General features: G+C 35.4%; 1 protein-coding gene across 3 annotated transcripts; it reads right to left on the minus strand.

The window, feature by feature from the left end:
* Nucleotides 1–1310: 1310 nt before the first annotated feature.
* On the minus strand, nucleotides 1311–5568 carry LOC122083545 (nicotianamine aminotransferase 1-like). 3 transcript variants are annotated; one of them, XM_042651387.1, is made up of 7 exons: nucleotides 4996–5563; nucleotides 4526–4877; nucleotides 4209–4427; nucleotides 2516–2575; nucleotides 2238–2393; nucleotides 2058–2151; nucleotides 1311–1746 (listed from the first exon to the last, which is right to left on the minus strand). In XM_042651387.1, exons 1-7 carry the CDS (start codon nucleotides 5262–5264, stop codon nucleotides 1628–1630), a joined length of 1269 nt encoding a protein of 422 aa, XP_042507321.1. In that variant the 5' UTR covers nucleotides 5265–5563; the 3' UTR covers nucleotides 1311–1627. The 3 variants fall into 3 exon arrangements, with proteins under 3 accessions (XP_042507321.1, XP_042507322.1, XP_042507323.1); XM_042651388.1 differs by having other exon boundaries at nucleotides 4526–4865; nucleotides 4996–5557; XM_042651389.1 differs by lacking the exon at nucleotides 2516–2575 and having other exon boundaries at nucleotides 4996–5568.
* Between the last annotated feature and the right edge of the window lie 12850 nt (nucleotides 5569–18418).

Genomic DNA, 18418 nt, shown 5'->3' on the forward strand with positions numbered 1-18418 from the left:
ATTTAAATGGATTGAGGCATTGAGCAGGAAATTTTTTTTTTTGGGTCAGAAACAGGAAATTTATTAAACAAAATTGGAGGCAGAGAAATTCTGTCCCAAAGGAAGATTTACAAGGACAGGCGGTGGTTGTGACTATAAAAAACAAGGCAACACAAACCCAGAGTCTCCTTTGGCAAGCAGATGAGTCCCTTTTACAGTCTTGAGAAACATGGAAAAAATGAAATTACAGAGAAACTACTACGAAGTAACAAGATGTCCTCCACAGTGATCTTCGCATTGTTAGAGGCAATGGTAGAAGAGTGGTTTTTGGGGTTATCATTGTGTTGTTCTGGTAGTCCAAGTCATGGAGACTTTGACATGGTTCCAAAACTATTATGTCTTAGTCTCTGGAGGATAAAGTAGATCCTTACCTCCCTAATGTCTTGTCAAAAGGTGGAGAGAGTTATATATATATAGGTCTCAATAAGGTACATGTTCAAGTCGATCAATAGATCTGATAGTCGACTTGGAGGTTCTTCGAATCAAGTATACCTACCTCATGGCTTGTCAATCAACTTGTATATATATCCACACATATATAGGGGACCTATCTTGATCCAGAAAGCTCTTCAGGTCCAGGTGGATTTTTAGGTACCTTCTTCCGTAGATGTTGGGACATTATTGGAGAGGATGTATGCAGTGCTGTCCAAATTTTTTCTCTGAGGTGTTAACCAAAGGAGTTAACAACTTCATAACATTAGTTCCCAAAGTAGAAGGAGCAATTTCTCTAGATAAATTTAGTTCTATTTGTATGGGGGTTTTTGGCAAAATCATTGCTAAGGTCATGGCCTCACACATTATATTTTCTTCTTCCCAAATTAATTTCTGCTGAACATGGAGCTCTTCAGAAAGTTTAGGTGATTTTTTTCCAATTTTTGTCATACATCAAAATTAGCTAATTCTATGCATTAAACAGCTTGTGGTGGGGAGATTGCTTTAAAACTTGACACTCAAAAGGCATATAACACACTATCGTGGGATTTCCTGTTTAATGTTCTTCAGGCGTTCAGTTTTTTGTGAAATGTGGATTAAGTGGATCCAACAAATTTTTTGCTTCAACTAAGATTTCTATTCTTAATAGAAGTCCGGTTGGTTACTTTGGTGCCCCCCTGCTTTTCATCATTGCGGAAGAGGTTCTTTGTAGGGGAATTTTATCTCTAGAATGAGGGGAAAATTCAAGCTTTGTAGGGTCTGAGCAATGCATGGGTCCCAATAATATCCTGTTTCATACATATCCAAGTAGATCAGCAGATCTTGACCTATCTAATGGCTTGTAAAAATGCTGAGAGAGGTTTAAGGTCTCAACAATATATGCTGTTTCATTCATGTTGAAGTTTATCAGTAGATCTTGTACTCAACTCGGAGATTGATCGAATCAAGTATACATACCTAATGGCTTGTCAATCTAACTTAATACAACAGTCATTGTCGGAACAAGTAGAGAACAGTTGTGATTAAATGAAAACTTATATTGTTATCATTGAACAATAAATACACAAACAGCACCAGAAATACAATGAAGCATGGGATTCAACTTCATGTTGATGATCACCATTAGATTTATTGAGGAACAAACGATTGTGATTCGTTACTGTTTCTTGGCATGCCTTTGACAAAAGGATTGTATCCTCCCAAGGGCATCTTCAAGAGAAGATGGCTCAATGGCAAAAGTTATGCGTAGCCAATTTTTCAATCCCACTGTGATGCCTGCAGCAAAATAGAATTCAAAGTCATCAATGGCAACATAAAACACAGCCAATCTTTTTAAACTCTCCCACTAATCACCTAAAAGAAGGCACTTGAAAGGACTCACAATCCCTTTTTGAAGGATTCTATACAGCTAGTACAGAATGCAGACTAGTCAAATGCAGTGTATATACAAGCAAACACTGTTTCTTTCAGAAATATAGAAACCATGATAGGAGTGGGGGGACCTTTTATGAAAGAGGTTCCTCAAAATTAGTTGTGGGTTATGTATTTGAAACCAATTCTGGAAAAGGCAAATAAGCTTTTCTCACCTGGTAGAATAACCACAGATTCTTCTTTAACCAACTTGAGGCAAAAGTCAATATCATCAACAACATCTTCAAGAGATGATAGATTTAACTTTACCTGCAGCACAAGATATTAATCAAGAAGTATTTTTACCAACCATTTATTTCAAGCAAAGAAAAACCTGATTTGGCCTGTGTTCTTACCATTGCAAACATAGATCCCTCTGGTTTATGTGGACAAGTAAGGCAATCAATGTCATTTAATATCTCATAACACATGCCCGAAGATCGCCTTAATATATCAATGATATTCCTAAAGAAATCCTCTTTTGTATCCTCAATGATTTTAGGAATTGATCCCTATTATGTTGAAAAAGTTGTTAGAGAACATAGAAGCAATTAAGAAAAGTAGATGCCATCTTTCTCAAGTTCAATATACTGATGTGATTTCAAAACAAGCAAAGCAAATGAAAAAGAAAGACCTGAATGAAAGTTACAGGGTCGGAGCAGATATTGAGACAGCTATTAATGCTATCAACCATCTAACAAGAAGAAATGGGAAGTCATGTTAGCCTTCAGAAAACAAAGACCATGCATACTCTGCAACAATGCATAAAATACAGAGAATTATGATTAAATATGACACCACAATTGTAGGTATGTAGAACTTCACTATATTCTACCAAAAAAGATCAAAAGAAGTTCAGTATTTTGTATTTGATGCCTTGGGAGTTTGGACAGAAACAATCTGTTCCATTTATTGACAATACCAGAACCAAGTGGATACAAAGAGACTGTCATTCTCTTTATCCTCCACTTTTATTGCTTTTGGATGGGATTCTTTGAACATTCAAGGGCAGTTTTGATACTTAACGTGAGAACGGGAGAAATTACAATCATCCATTGAGAGGGAAAAACTCTCTTCAGAAGACATCAACTGTCTCAACTAAAGGTGTAAGTTTGGCCCTGTATACCCAAGGCCGGGCTGGTCCAGGTCTGACCTAAACTTGGCCCTATCTAACCCAACTCAATCCAACCTTGATTTTATATTAATTATTACAAAGTCATTTTTCCTTTTTTTTCTCTCTTAAGTGCATTTAAGGGAAAAAAAAAAAAAAAAAAAAAAGAAGCCAGCGTCAATCAGAGAGCCCTATCAAACATTGAGGTCAATTAAGATAAACCCACCCAACTCAGCTCAATTAGGGCCAGACTAACTGGGCTGAGCCCGATAAGGTTGGATGCTGAGAAATCTCAACCAGACCTAAAAAATTCTTCAATCTCACACTTCTTTGAGTAGGATTCATAAGAAATCATTAAAAATATTTAATTTTAAGAATTTTCTATTTTCCAAGTAAAACCACTAAATTATTATTTGATTTGAAAATATCATTATTTGAGACATCAAATCAAACACAAGTCCTCGCAATCATAACGGGTAGCTAAAATTTTTAACAGATTTCCTATTGATTATCGACTAAGTAAGAGACATGAATTTGATCATCATAAGAGAGAGACCCATCTTTCTTTTTCAATTGAATTATCAATTATATAAAGTAGATAGTTAAAAAAAAAATACAATTCATTTTTGGTTGGATAGAAAGGCCGACATAAGGTAAAAGTCAAGTTTAAGTTGTTATTCTTTCATTTTATTTTAGCAAATCAGAATAGAAAGAATATGAACTTTTGATATCCATTAACTCAACCGAAAGTCGAGTTAGACTTGGGCTGAGCTAAGAGGACTAAGGGTTGGGCTGGGGCTGTTGTAAAACACCTGCTCAACCCGGTGCTGTTTCACCCTAGTCACAACTATGGTTGTAAGTATCGGTATGGTATCAGTTGTATCGTATTGTATTGTTATCAGCTGAGAACGATGCTGATACCTGAGCGATCTGAATCGATTACCCAAATCATTTCAAGGGTAAAACAGTAAAAAAATGTTTTTTCTAAATATAAAGGCAAAAATGATCGATACATACTGATCCATTCCGAATCAATACCAATACCGATACCTATACCTAAATCCATGGTCTCAAAGTCTCAACACCATGTGATGATGTGAGGGTTGAAAATTGGCAACTCCGCCGTGTTTGGAATTTAGCCATACCACTTAAGAAACACATGGCTGAGACAGAGAGAGAGAGAGAGAGAGAGAGAGAGAGAGAGAGAGAGAAGAACCTTAGTTTCTTTAAGAACGCCAATAGGATCAGTGATGACGAGCCAGCCCAATCTCCATCCAGGAACCACCCATCTCTTGGAAATGGCTCCAAGTGTAATGACCGGAGCTATAGATCCAAACGTACCCATGGGCACAAATGGTTTAACCCCAAAAGTGATACGTTCATAAACTTCATCAGAGATTACCAGTATCCCAAGCCTTCTTGCAGTCTCAGCAACCTAAATTACAATTCAGAATTAAATAACATGTACACCAGAGAAACAGAGGGATAATTAAGAAAGATGCTTCCACTACTGTAATCTTTTGATTTGATGACCTTCTGCAAGTGTTGGTAAGAGAAGACATTCCCACAGGGATTTCCAGGATTGATGATAACCATGGCAACGGTATTATCATCTGCAAGAGCTTCAACAGCGTCAAGATCAATCTCCCAACCCTCGTCGGGAAGAAGATCAAAATGTCGGAATTCGAGATGTCTGGAAGCAGCAAGAGCTTCATAGGAGGGGAACCCAGGTCGTGGAAGCAAGATGTTAGCATTTGGCTGAGCTAGCACCGATAGAATCACCTCGATGGCTTGTTTGCAACCGCTGGTGAGATTTACATCATCTGGAGATAACTTGTATGGAAGATTACTTGAAAGGTATTCAGCTATCGCCCTGTTCCATGTCCTTAATCATTTAGGGCACAAATTCTAGCTCTTAGGAAAAGGGAAAAGGGAAAAGGGAAAAGGGACTAAGGGAAGAACTCCCTCCTCAGCTGAATATGAATTGGGTCTCTACTCTTTACCTTCTCGCAGGAAGAATACCGTCAGTGGGAGCATAACAGTTGAACTTAGCGGAACGAACAGCATCAACAATGGCGTCTTCAGCTACTGGGGTCGTCCGAAAGGAAGGATAAACAGAAGGATCGCCACAGCCGAGGCGGATCGTTGGCCTTGGGTCGGTCGAATCAATGGCCTCATTGAGCTTCTTAAGCATCCCTTTGATGGTGATATCCGAAGCAGAGGTCAGATCCTTCCTCGCCTTGAAACGCCATTGCTTCGACCCGTCCTCCATCTCTTCTTTTCCGCCTCCTTGATTGGTTTTTGTTGTAGGATTTCCAAGACTGCGGAGGAGGATAGAGGAGGAGCTAACACTCTTTGTAGGAAGATAAAGAGGCAACTGGGCTTCTGCTAATTTTGGTTGGTAGTGAAGAAAAGGAAAAACAAATAAAGATATGGAAGTGGATGTGGGTTTTCGTTTCCCAAGCAGTGATCACAGTCACTCACCACCACAAGATGCTGTGGATGACTCACTCTGCTTGGGAGTTTGCAGTCTATGTTGAATCATCGTTTCATTCACTAAAATAGTAATATTTTTTGTATTTCTCTTCCCCCCAAAAGATGTGAAGATGGTGTCTTTACTATTTGGTTACCCCCTACTTACCCTTTACTGTAATTTTTGTATTTATATCTTTTTCAATTCTTAATCGTTCAATTCTTGTACAATTCTCTCTGAACATATGATAGTGATATATTTTTAAAATCCAATAGTTATAAAAATTTAGAGTTATAATGAATTTAAATTTCAAAAAACTTTTACAATCATTAGGTTTTGAAAATATACAAATGTTGTGTGTGTAGAGAGAATAGGATCCTTTTGGCATGTTTAGTATACTTCAATAATATTTTCTCTCTTCTACCCCCAAAAAATAAATTATCTCTTCCACTAACTAATAAGAGAACAATTGGTTCCCTTGTTATGAAGAATCTTGGGAGACCTATGGCTAACCTAGGTGGTTTCATGGTTAGAAATTAATCATTAGAGTTTCATATCATAATCTGATTGATGTTCATACCTCCCCCCCTCCCCTAAAAAACATAAGTTTCTTTTATCTTTTGAGAGTTCAAATCATGTGGATGACTCATCCCAATTTTAGACGGCAAAAAATAAATAAAAAACCATGGCAAAGCTTTCATTATAGATAGTGAGAAGAGAGAATCTTATATTTATTAACAAATAATGTCATCCTTCCACTAAGAGAGAATCTTATGATTCTACTTCCCTCAATTAATTAGGATCCAAGTCAATTACCAAAGCAAAACAATGGAATAATGGATAGGTCATATGGTTTGAATTTGATTATCTCCCACTTGGACTATATGACTACATTATGCTAGTCCTAAACAATTTAGAAAATGTTTATTTATAAACTAACTTTGTTTGACTCTTTGAAAAGACGTATTGTTATACCCATTTGTAAAAGTGTCCCAATCACTTTAGTCCATGTTTAGATGATCATAATATCTTGATTGAATATAATTACTAATGCAAATCATGATGATTGTATATAATTTATCAATATATTCTTATTTATGGTCACAATAGTGACAATACTAGCATTTTCGTACAAGCCAATACATGATGAGAGAACAAACAGATATGAATTCATACATTTAAATTTGTCCAAACATAATGTCTTACTTATACTAAAAATAAATATGAACATATAATAATAAAAATAAGACATTCAGAAATATCAAAGAGAAATGTGTTCACTTTTTAGAGAATGTTCAGTACCGGAATATAATGACCAACATATCAAGGCTTAATTATATCCATATATGTAATATATTTGGGAAGAGGTTTGGCACCTAGGCCTTAGTTAGTAGACATATAATCACTATATTTGTTTTAAAATGTACAATAGAGACTTCTTGTTTCTGAATAGGATCATTCACGAAATTTTATTTAACTCCAATAATATATTTCACTCGACTAGAATGTTTATCATTTTTCGAGTAATATATTATTATAATGTTATCACAACATATTTTCAATGGCTTCTTAATAGTGTCGATTTAAAGTCATGAGATTAAAAAATTTTAATCATATTTCCATACATATTGCCTCAAAACATCACAAACTCTACTTCCAACACAAGTCCATTTCTTAAATTTTCAAGAAATTTCCTTACAGTGATCCTGCCAAGATTACTAACATGTCTTTCAAAAACACCTACTGCCAATACTAATGTATGGAGGAGTGCAAGTTATCCCGCACATGAGAGTACCTACTATAGAAAAGTAAGGAAATAACACTCATCTGCACTTGTTACAAATCATTTTGCGAGGATTGACTCAAAACTGAATTTGTCACCTTTGATTATAGGAGCAACAATTCGAGAAATTCTTCATATTTTATCGTGGAACTCTATTAGTATAGATTTTCTGTGAGAGTCCAAGTAATCAGTGAGATCTATCACGATAAATTCCATGTCAATAACAAATGAAGTTATACTCATGTCTTTCATTTCAAAATTCTTTGAGAGAAACAACTTTGTATAACTCAACATGCCAAGTTCATTATTAACAAACAAAATGTCATTCACATATAAAACCGAAAGATAAACTTGCTCCCACTAACTTTTAGAACTCTACACCTGTCAAAGGCATTTTCATTAAATTTAAATAAATTATTATGTGATTGGATTTAATGTATCACAGTCTGGAAGATTGTGCAAGTTCATATATAGATTTGATCATTCCCTTGTTTGTTAAAACCCTCATATTGATTCATTTAGACTTTTTCATCTAATTCCCCATTTAAAAATGTCATTTTTATATCCATTTAATAAAGTTTTAGGGCATAATAGGCTACCAAACCCATAATGATTCTAAGTGAGTTTTTCTTAAACATAGTGGAGAAAATCTCGTGATAGTCAATGTCTTCATTCTGAGTGGATCATTTTGCTTTTATGTTATTCAATTTTACCATTCGAGTCTTATTTATTTTTGAATACCATATACAACAAATCTCCTGAAAAACATACGGAAAAATCAATGAGATCTCATACATCACTATCACTCATGAATTCCATTTTATCTTTCTTAGAATTGATCAATTTATTAAAATCATAATCTATCATAACTTGTGAATCTGTTTATTTGTGTAAACTATGATTCCTGAAGATTTACAATGTAATCATCTAAAATTGCAGATCCTTTTTTTTTTTTTTTTGGAAATATGTCTACAACATTCTCCATGGTAACAAATTCTTCATAATGTGACATACTTTTAATAATTTGTTTTTCCAAAAAATCATTGTTGAAAATGACCTGTGGGACAAAATACTCTTAGGATGCATGAGTACTAGAATCATTTATCTAACATTTTTAAATGTCACATTTTTTTATTGGTTTTTCTATGTAACCTTCTCCATTCTGGTTATGGTCCACTACTTGCCCATTTAGATAATTTGAGGCTTTGAATATTTTACACAATTTTGATAGAAAAGGAAGGATAAAATTTCCTTCACCCATGGTGAATCAAGAATCCCTTGATATACCATTGTGATCATTTAATCATAATAACTCCCCAAATGTTCTAAATTTCTTTCCAATTTTTTTTGGGTGGGTGCACTATAGAAGTGGGAATAGGGAGGTTGGGCCTAACGGACCACAACCTCACCAACTATTCTAGGCAATTGTTGTTAATTTCCTTCTAAATTATTCTCTCGATATATACAAATGTTCAAAATGTCTTTTCTATTGTCTAAAAATATCATCCAACTGTCAAGAGATGGTTGGTAAAGAGGTTCTTGTTTTACCTAAGTCAAAGAAATCAAGGTCTAAAAGGCTAAATTCAGTTTTGATGGCATAAATAATGCAACTGGTTCTTCTTTCTCAATATGTTGTTTCACTTGTTAAATTTTAAAATTAAATTTAACTATATCTTCAATGTAATGACATTTTCTACCTTAACTGTTCATTTGTGAAGGGTTTGAATTTTTTTTTTAATTAATTTTGAAAGCTTTATTTTTTTTTTCAAACTTCGTTAATCTTAGTTCGCCCAAAATATCGGACGAAATTTAACTGTTGCCCGAGTTGTAGCCAAGTAGCTACAACTCCTGTGGCAAACAAAGAAATGAAATCTAAAAGGGTATTTTGGAAAATGCCATAACCTAGGAGGGTATTTGTGAACCCTATAGGGAAATGAATTATTCTATTTCATTGGCTGCTAGCAAGGGGTTGCAACTCGGGTAGCAGCCAAATTTCTTCCATAAATATCCAAAAATTTTGTGCTCAATTTTTAGATTCTTCATCATGGATTTTACATTGTTCAACCCTTCCATCTAATCTAAAGTTCGCCTCACCTTTTTTGTTAAGATAATAAGCTTGATTTATAGGTAGCTTTCTCTCATATCCTTCTCAATTTTGCAATCCGTTAAAAAGGCTTTTGCTTTCTTTGGTCTCTTTGACCTAATACATTTTTACCAATATGAAGGCAATATTTTAGCAGATAGGACTTTAGTCCTAGCTTCTCTCTGTTATTTTATTTTTTGGCAATATACTTAGGATTAGGCTTTTTTTTTCCCCCCAATATCATTCTCTCATGCTTAGATATGTGTTCTGGAAAAAAAAAAAAAAAAAAAAAAAAAAAAGGGTTCTTAAGTTGCAATGCATTATATAGGGTAATTTACAGCGTCACCCCTTAGAGAATACCAGTATTATAAGAATACCTCCTCTGTTCCACCAAATTAGACTCAGACCCCCTACCATGAGGCAATGTTAAGGAATATACCTTATATGCTACTATTATATTTAATTTTAAATACCAAAATGCCCTTACTAAATGTTATAAGTCCCATCCCAATCTTAGGTTATACCCGAGGATACAGTCACCGGATCTCTCATGATTTCCAGAGAAAGAAAATAGGATGGAACATTTACCCATAAACTACTCAATGTGGGTAAGGCCCTTCAACATCTAATGAGATGCCTCCAAAGTCTCAGATTCATCCCCAATGAAAGCAAAAGGAACCGAAGATGTTTGGAATCTACAAGAGCAGTTGAGTTCTTGGCCTTAATTGTTGCTAATGAGAGCTAAATAGGTACTAGATCTAGTGAGGAAGAAGCTCTATACATTCTTTATCGTCTCCAGATCTCAGAGGCTAGCCTTAAGAAACTTATCATCAGCATATCAAATGGTGAGGACTTCATTGAGGCCTTGATGTGGGTGATGCCAGATCCAAATGGTAGAGAGACGAGTCAGTGGGAGTGAAGAAGGGGAAGGAATCTCCACTGCCACTGCCGCCACCGCCGCCACTGTCACCGTCGAGGAGCTCATACTAAATATCAGAGGTTTCGATGGCATTACCGAAGAGATTATATCCCTTGGATCGAAGGACTTCAATGGCGATCTCGAGTGTTAGGATTTTTATGTGGGCTTAACTGATACCGATTGATCCATTGGGCCCAAACAATTATAGACCCACTTTGATTAAGAAAGTCCTAGCTTTTTCCATTGTGAGAGTGGAATAGGGTTTTAAGGATTCTATTATAAATAGAATATTGATGGTCCCTGCAGCTATTACTTAATGCCTTATTGATTTTGGGAGCACGGATTTCTCATAAGAGTAAGTGCACAGAAAAAGAGGAAACCCTAGAGTAAGAGGCTGCAGAAGATCTCAGTAGAAGGACTCCACTTGCATAGTCATCATTGTCATCTTCATGGGGGTAATGTTTAACCACATGGGACAGAGGTTCATGATCTATGCTCATGGGGCTTCTAAACTTACACAGGCACTTCTCTATTCCCATTTATGGTTCATGTCATAGATGTCCCATTGATTATTATAGATATGACAAATCTATATGGTTATGTATTTTAAGATCTATAAAGGGAGTAATTTATTAATCTTAGTTTAGGGACTATACCCATAGTTAAATATCTTTTATAATTCTTGTATTCTAATATCAATGGGCTATTCATATGATTCTATGGTAAAGAATCCCTAACAATTGATATCAGAGCCAAGCCTTATATTGTTAGAATCAAGAAAAATCAAAGGAAAATTGATTTTGTATAGGGTTTGGGTCCCAAATCATAGAAATCATAATTTTACCATCACTTAAAGATCCCGAATCAAAAAAAATTTCTTCACGAAAGTTGTAGAGCATGAGAAGACAGTCGCGACGATATGCCACAAGTCATCGAAAACCTCTGGACACGTTGACACGTGCCATCAAAAATCAGATGCCGAAGGAGAGAATATATATATATTTTTAATTCTTTTATTAAAAAAAATCGACGAGTCATCACCGGGTCAACTCGAAAAACCCTACCGAGTTGACCCGAAGGTGTAGTGGGTCAACCCATGGCCAACCCTATTTGACTGGGTCGTTGACCATTTGACCCAAATACCCAACCCGAAGACAATCAAGTTTGACCCAGATTTTGACCTGGAACTAATATGCCTGAATCGGATTAGACCGCTTGGCTAAACCTGTTGGTTTGGGCAAACTAGATTGATTTTGATCCTTTTTTTTTCCTGCAACTTCAAATGGCTCGTACAGGCAAATAGTGAAGAATTTTTCACCCTGGTTTTTTGCGTTGAGTCCAGTTTTTCGTGCTCTTCATTTTGATATATTATGAGCCTAGTTTTGGTCAATTTTTATGGTCTGTTTTATATAAGTTACAAGTATGGGTGTTTAATGATTCTTCATAGTTTTCCTATTAATTGGAAGAAATAAAAGAAAATCAACTCATACATTACTTGCATATCAGAATATGAACTTGTTTATTCTTGGTAATGATAGTTCATGCTTTTATTTATGAATTTTTTTTTATTCATGCTTAAACAATCCCACTTTTAGCTACCGGAATGAATTTGTAGACTATTGCAGTAAGATTGGATAGAATCCACCAAAGTGGTAAAGTTCAACCTTATTATAATATAATATAAATCAAAGATCTTCTTTGTTTGAAAAGACAAAGAATAATGGTTAGTAGCAATGTTGTTAATATTCACCCAAATGTGACCTTATCAAAGAGAAGTTAAAGTTAAAGCAAGTGAAAAACAGAATAAGATTTTCTCAACCTAGAAGATGATGTCCATTCAAAAATGGTAGTATTTTTTCGAAAGTTAGAAGAAGTCTCACAATAATAACGGAAACTTGAGTGGACCAGTATGTTTCAAACCCAAAGGTCAAGAATATAGTTTCGGTTGACACTCTTGAATTAATTGATAATTGAACATTATAATGTTTATTTTATTAATAGTTACATGCATGTTCTTTTACATGTAAATTGATATTTAGTTCATGTTTAAATAACCCTAAAATTTAAATTACCAAATGTAATTGTAAACTATTACAGTAGAATTGATGGAATCCACCAAAGTGGTCAAATCTAAGATTACTGCAATAAGTTTACAACTCAAAGGTTTTGTCTTATTTTCAAAGACAGAGAAAATTATTGGCAAGAATTAGGTAATGCTTGCCCAAAGGTAAGATTATCAAAGATAAGCATAAATGCAAATGTACTCTAGGCAGACCTTAACCTAGAAGTTGCTATTCATCCAAAAGTGACAGTAATTTTTAAAGTTGAAGAGCTCCCACGGTCATTGTAGTTTTTTAGTGGACCAATGCATTTCAGACCCAAAGGTTGAGAATGTAGTTCAGTTGACACTCTAGTTATGTTTAATGGTTAGTGATGTAATATTGGTTTTAATTGATGTTACATGCATCAATTAAATATTGATGGATTATTCTTCCTTGAGTTGAACCATTAAACTGAATGTCTTTAAAAGTGACTTGAGAATATGGAGGTCTATATATGCCTCAAAGACCTAGTTTTCTATACTAAGAAAACTAAATCAATAGTTTGGTATTATGTTTTTAAAGCAAAGATTTTTTTCCTAAAAGGTATTAGACAGTTGATCAATAGCAATAGGGTGGATGAAGGTTTCATGACTATAATCATAGGTTATATATTTATTTAATGTGTTATTTTTGTATTCCGATTGGATCAATTCGGATTGGTTGGGTTGGATTAGTATCAATTTTGATCAATCCAACACCAAGTTCTCAAACACTGCCATTGTTCTTTGAAAACCTATTTATGAACATTAATTGATAAATGTTTAGTTTTCTTTTGTTTTTGGGTTTATGTGAACAAGTTTATATGTATGTCACATTTAACGAATTGTGTTCTCCAATAAATGGATTAATTTATGATTGATCGAACCAAGTGGGAGGATAGAAGTATGGATCTTAAACTATTGTATATGGCTCGACCAATGGGAGGATAAATTCGGTATACTAGGTAGCTAGTAGGAGGATGTTACTAGTAGAATGTCAGTATACTAGGTTACTAGTAGGAAAATAAATTCAGTGTACTATATTGTTTTTCATGCAAAAGAACTATTTTGTGTTTTGCATTGATTTATTATTATCATGACATTGAAGAATTATTTATGGCTGAAATATATAGTAAATTCATATTCATGTCATTTTATACTTATATGTTTCGTTTAAAACACCCTATGATGGATAAATATATTAGAATTAAACTGGGTGTGAGCTTCCGCATATTTTATGCTGCATAGTATATTTCTAGGAAGCTATGAAATGATTGGGTGGAATCCACCAAAGTGACATATCCTATTCTTTCATAGTTTTTTTAAGCGCAATAAAATTAGTGACATTTGCCCAAAGGTGATGTTACCCAAGTTAAAGAAAATACATGTATGGAAAGGATCATAACTTAGAGGTTTCTAAGCCCATATGTGATAAAAGAAATTATATTTTCACAGTAAATTTGAATTTACAAGAGGACTAGTGCATTCTTAGCCCAAATGATAAGAATGTAGTTACGGTTGTGATACTTGTGTGTTTTATCTACTAGATGTACATTTATTGTGTAGTCTATCTGCTAGATGTATATATTAAATTTTCTAGCCCTGTTATTGGTGTGTATGATTCATACCTGAGATTTTTAGGGTTACTTGATCTGGTTTTAACTCTCAGGGAATCCAAACAGGTGTTGTTGCTGATCAAAGCACAACTGAAGGGATATAAAAACAATTTTGTTGCCCTATTAAGTTTGTTGTTTTATGGTTGTCTTTGTTGGCAACTCGGCCATGTGGCGGTGATGACGTGGCCAGTTTAGGTGATATGGATGAAAATGATGACATGGCAATGTCCAGTATCACCGATGAGATAACAGAGCAGCTTGGTATGCATGGAGTGGTTTAATACATCATTAATAGGTGGTGCGGGTTTCTGAGTCAAAACTGGTAAAATTGATCTATTTACGATCGGAGGCATTTTCGATAGTGAAAATGACATTTTTTAAATATCGGTTCTTCATGAAAAAGATAGATTGTAATTTACCTAGTCCAGTGCATTTGATTTCGTCACATTCCGATACCGTATGAAGAAGTTACAGCATTTGTCGCAGTCGAGGGTAGTTTCGGCATTGAAGATGAATTTTTTAAAGGAAGTGTTCTCCATGTAACAATACGAAAAAAATACAATCTTTCCAATGGTTCTGTTTCATCGCATTCCAATTCTGTATGAGAAAGATACGTCATTAGAAAGTGTAGGGGCATTTTGGTCTTTTTACATGGATGATTCAGATGATTGAGTCTTCTGAAAAGTCGTAGAGCATCTAGTTACGATTCTAACACACTTCGTTTTATCTCGATCGGATATCGTATGAAAAAGTTATAAGCATTTCCGTAAAGTCAGTTCGAAAATCCATCAGTTGCTCTCAGTGTTGGGTGGATTTTTCGGAATTTATTTTTGAAATTTTAAGGGCTTTTGTGTAATTTCAAGATTTTGAAGGTCTGAGTTGCAAGGGGTCTTTAAGCACTGAAATATATGGAGGCAGGGGCTTGATTGTAATAAAGAGGAGTAAAGGGAAGTGAAATGGATGGCCAAGATTCGACCACGTAGGATTGATGCCCATCCAAAGGCTACTGAGATTTTGTGCTGACACGGACAAGATAGATGCTTATCCGAGGCTTCTCATTGGTGGAGTGTATTATATATAATGGTTTGGTGCTTCACTTGATCATATTTACTATAGTGTTACACATGTGCAAAAAGGGCTACAGATAGATGCCATTTAATTTGTTCTCATGAGATCTAGATTAAACTAGATCTAAAGATCTTGATCCAACGGTTGTAATCTATTTCAGCCATCATGAGAGATAGCCAACAACCACCGTATTTTGTGCTGACGTACCCAATGGCGCGTCGACAACGTATCTGACGATGTCAGCGCTTGCATCACGCTGACATCATCAGTTGACTCGATTATTCTAATCTTACGGTCAAGATTTATTAGCCATTTGAATAATTTAACGGCTGAGATTCAAAGTGGATTTGGATTAATCCGATGGCCCAGATTTCGCCCCTGTTGCGTGCGTCGCCGGCGTAGCCTACGCCAACATCAGAAGATTCCATTTTGAGTGTTCTGGTTGGTCCAACTTCAAATGGCCATATCTCCCTCATCTTAACTCCGATTTGAGTGATTCAAGTTGGAGATTCTTCATCTCTCCGAGCTCTACACATCAGAGGGAAGAAATCAGGCAGAGGGGTTGCTAAGGTGGTCTGAAAAACGAGTTGAAGCTCATGGAAGGCTAAGGGTTTGAATGAAAGACTTCCATCCTCTTGCACTTCATCCATAGCCCCCATTAGAGGCTTAGGAAGCTACTGAAAACCAAGGTAGCAAGTTCTATTGGTTGTTGCCAAGAGAAAAGAAAAGAAAATAGAAGAGAAGAGAAGAAGTTTTTCCTCTCTTTGTGTGTGTGTGAATGTGAATGTGAATGTGAATGGCATTGTTACTCCATGAAAGTAAAGACAAGAAGAAAAGAAAGAAGAAGAAGAAGAAGAAAAACCTAGAATTTGGTTCTTGTGAGTTGCTTCAAGAAATCCAAGTGCCAACCGGGGTTGAAGTATTGGCGGCACCGAGACAACGTGATTGTGGTCTGCATCAAGTGGAGATCGACATTATTGCATCTCCGATGGTTACTCCTTGCCAAGGTAACCTCAATTTTGCTAAATTTTCATTATTATAAATCATTGTAGGCAAGATGTTTGATAAAATGCCTAAGTGATAGTTGTAATCTATTTGGGGGAAATTTGCATGTATGAGTGCTTCACTATAGGGCATTGTTATAAGCCCAACTTTATTTTATTGGTGTTCAGTGGGTGCTGGACACAGGGGCTATGTGTTCCTTGGTAGGTACAACTACCTAAACCTATTTGCCGTGGGTGCGGCCTCTCAGATCATTCTGAGAAAACTAGGGTGAAGACCTAGCCATTGTATGTCATTGGTGAAAACTGGGAATGTGTTCCCTTGGCTGTGGGTGCAGTCATAATTAGTATTGAGTAAATGCTGAGCCCGACAGTGGGCATTACTCCGTGCATGTAGACAACTGGCCGAAGCACGTATTTCTTGTGTTGTGGATGTGTATGCTCGTATTTGTATTGTGAATTGGAGTGCTTGGCTGCAGAATGGGTGTGTATATCTGGTAGACCTGACCACTTGGTGGTGCAGTGTGGATGTGCATACGACTGTGTATGTATGTGACAGTGATTACCGTGTGAGGTTTATGAGACAGCTCTGGGCAGCAATACAGGTTATGTGAGTAAGTTTCATGCAACAATAAGAATGGTCAGTAGTATACATAGCAGCTCTGGGCAGCATCAATAGACTGTGCTATTGAAGTACAAATAGTGATTGCCACATCAGGGGTACAGTTGGAAAGTGAAAAAATATTTGGCACACTGATTCACCCCCCCTCTCAGTGTCAATTGGGACCCAACAAAGTTTATAATGACTTTGGAGTAATTTTGAATTGATTTTATCTTAAATTATGTTCTCTGAATTATTTATGTACATTTATGCTTCATTTGTTTGTGTTGCCCCTGGTTGTGTAAGAAACATATTAAAGCATACACTTCTGTACATATATTCATCTCTAATGTGAAAAACATGATAAAAATGAGTGAAACCCACCAAAGTGGTACATTCAGTTCAATTGTGTGTTTTCCAAGGTAAATGTGATATTTGCCCAAAGGTGATGATGCCCAAGTTTATCGACAAAGTAGTCAAGAGTCATGTTTTTTGACATTGGTGTTATTGAGGTTTTTGATATGCTTGGTTAGTGGGAGTTTTATGATCTCATTTAACTAAAGATATCATGGTGGCAAAAGCCAAAGTTTAAAGGTTATGCCTGCTAAGGTTTTTTGGCAATACTTAGCCAAAGTAATTGACGATAAGTCAAGGCAATTGATGATATTTCATAAGGATTCGTGATGTATGGCAGTATTTAGCCTAAGTCCAATGAAGTGGTGGTTTACCACAGGCAATTTACCAAAGTGTATGATTTATGGTGGTATTTAACATAAATCTATGGTAGTGGTGATTAATCACAGGCAGTTTGCCAAAGTTTGTGATTTATGGTGGTATTTAACCTAAATCCATAGAAGTGATAGTTAGCCATAGGCAGTATGCCAAAGTAAGATATTAATTCAAGAAAATGATGATTAACCTAAGTTTTGTTTAATATCAAAGTTTATTACCTATGAGGTTTTCAAGGTAGGCTGATCTTTAGATCAAGAAAGGACCTATAAGGAAATGTATATTTTATGTGATCATAGGTATGATAGCAATTTCTTATATATATGTTTTCAAGCGATTTGGATTGATAGCTTTCTATTGTTTGTAACATTAGATAGTTATATGCCGTATATTGAGGTGTATTTTTTACTATTGTTCAATAGTAGAGATTATTGATTGAATCAAAGTTTGTTTGAGTGGTGTTCAGTCTTGAAATTATTTGGCCAGGTGTCAATGGAAAGACATCAGTATCAGTGTAGCTCAAATGGAAGATTGTTAGGATTTTTATGTGGGCTTAACTGATACCGATTGTTCCATTGGGCCCAAGCAATTATAGACTCACTTTGATTAAGAAACTCCTAGCTTTTTCCATTGTGAGAGTGGAATAGGGTTTTAGAGATTCTATTATAAATAGATTACTGACGGTCCTTATAGCCATTACTTAATGCCTTATTGGTTTTGGGAGCACGACTTTCTCACAAGAGTAAGTATACAGAAAGAGGAAACCCTAGAGTAAGAGACTGTAGAAGATCTCAGTAGAAGGACTCTACTTGCGTAGTTCGTCATTGTCATCTTCATGGGGGTAATGTTTAACCATATGTGACAGAGGTTCATGATCTATGCTCATAGGGCTTCTAAACTTACACAGGTACTTCTTTATTCCCATTTATGGTTCATGTCATGGATGTCCCATTGATTATTATAAATATAATAAATCTATATGGTTATGTATTTTAAGATCTATGAAGGGAGTACTTTATTAATCTTGGTTTAGGGACTATACTCATGGTTAAATATCTTTTATGATTCTTGTA

This window comes from Macadamia integrifolia, chromosome 7 (genome assembly GCF_013358625.1).
Source record: "Macadamia integrifolia cultivar HAES 741 chromosome 7, SCU_Mint_v3, whole genome shotgun sequence".
Taxonomy (NCBI): domain Eukaryota; kingdom Viridiplantae; phylum Streptophyta; class Magnoliopsida; order Proteales; family Proteaceae; genus Macadamia; species Macadamia integrifolia.

What these genes read in the sequence shown, in the direction of transcription:
- LOC122083545 (XM_042651387.1), bottom strand. Translation starts at nt 5,264, where the DNA reads ATGGAGGACGGGTCGAAGCAATGGCGTTTCAAGGCGAGGAAGGATCTG. An exon ending in GGTATTCTTCCTGCGAGAAG is followed by an intron (nt 4,878 to 4,995) that starts GTAAAGAGTAGA and finishes TAAATGATTAAG; the next exon opens with GACATGGAACAGGGCGATAG. An exon ending in ATCTGTGGTTATTCTACCAG is followed by an intron (nt 1,747 to 2,057) that starts GTGAGAAAAGCT and finishes ATTTTGCTGCAG; the next exon opens with GCATCACAGTGGGATTGAAA.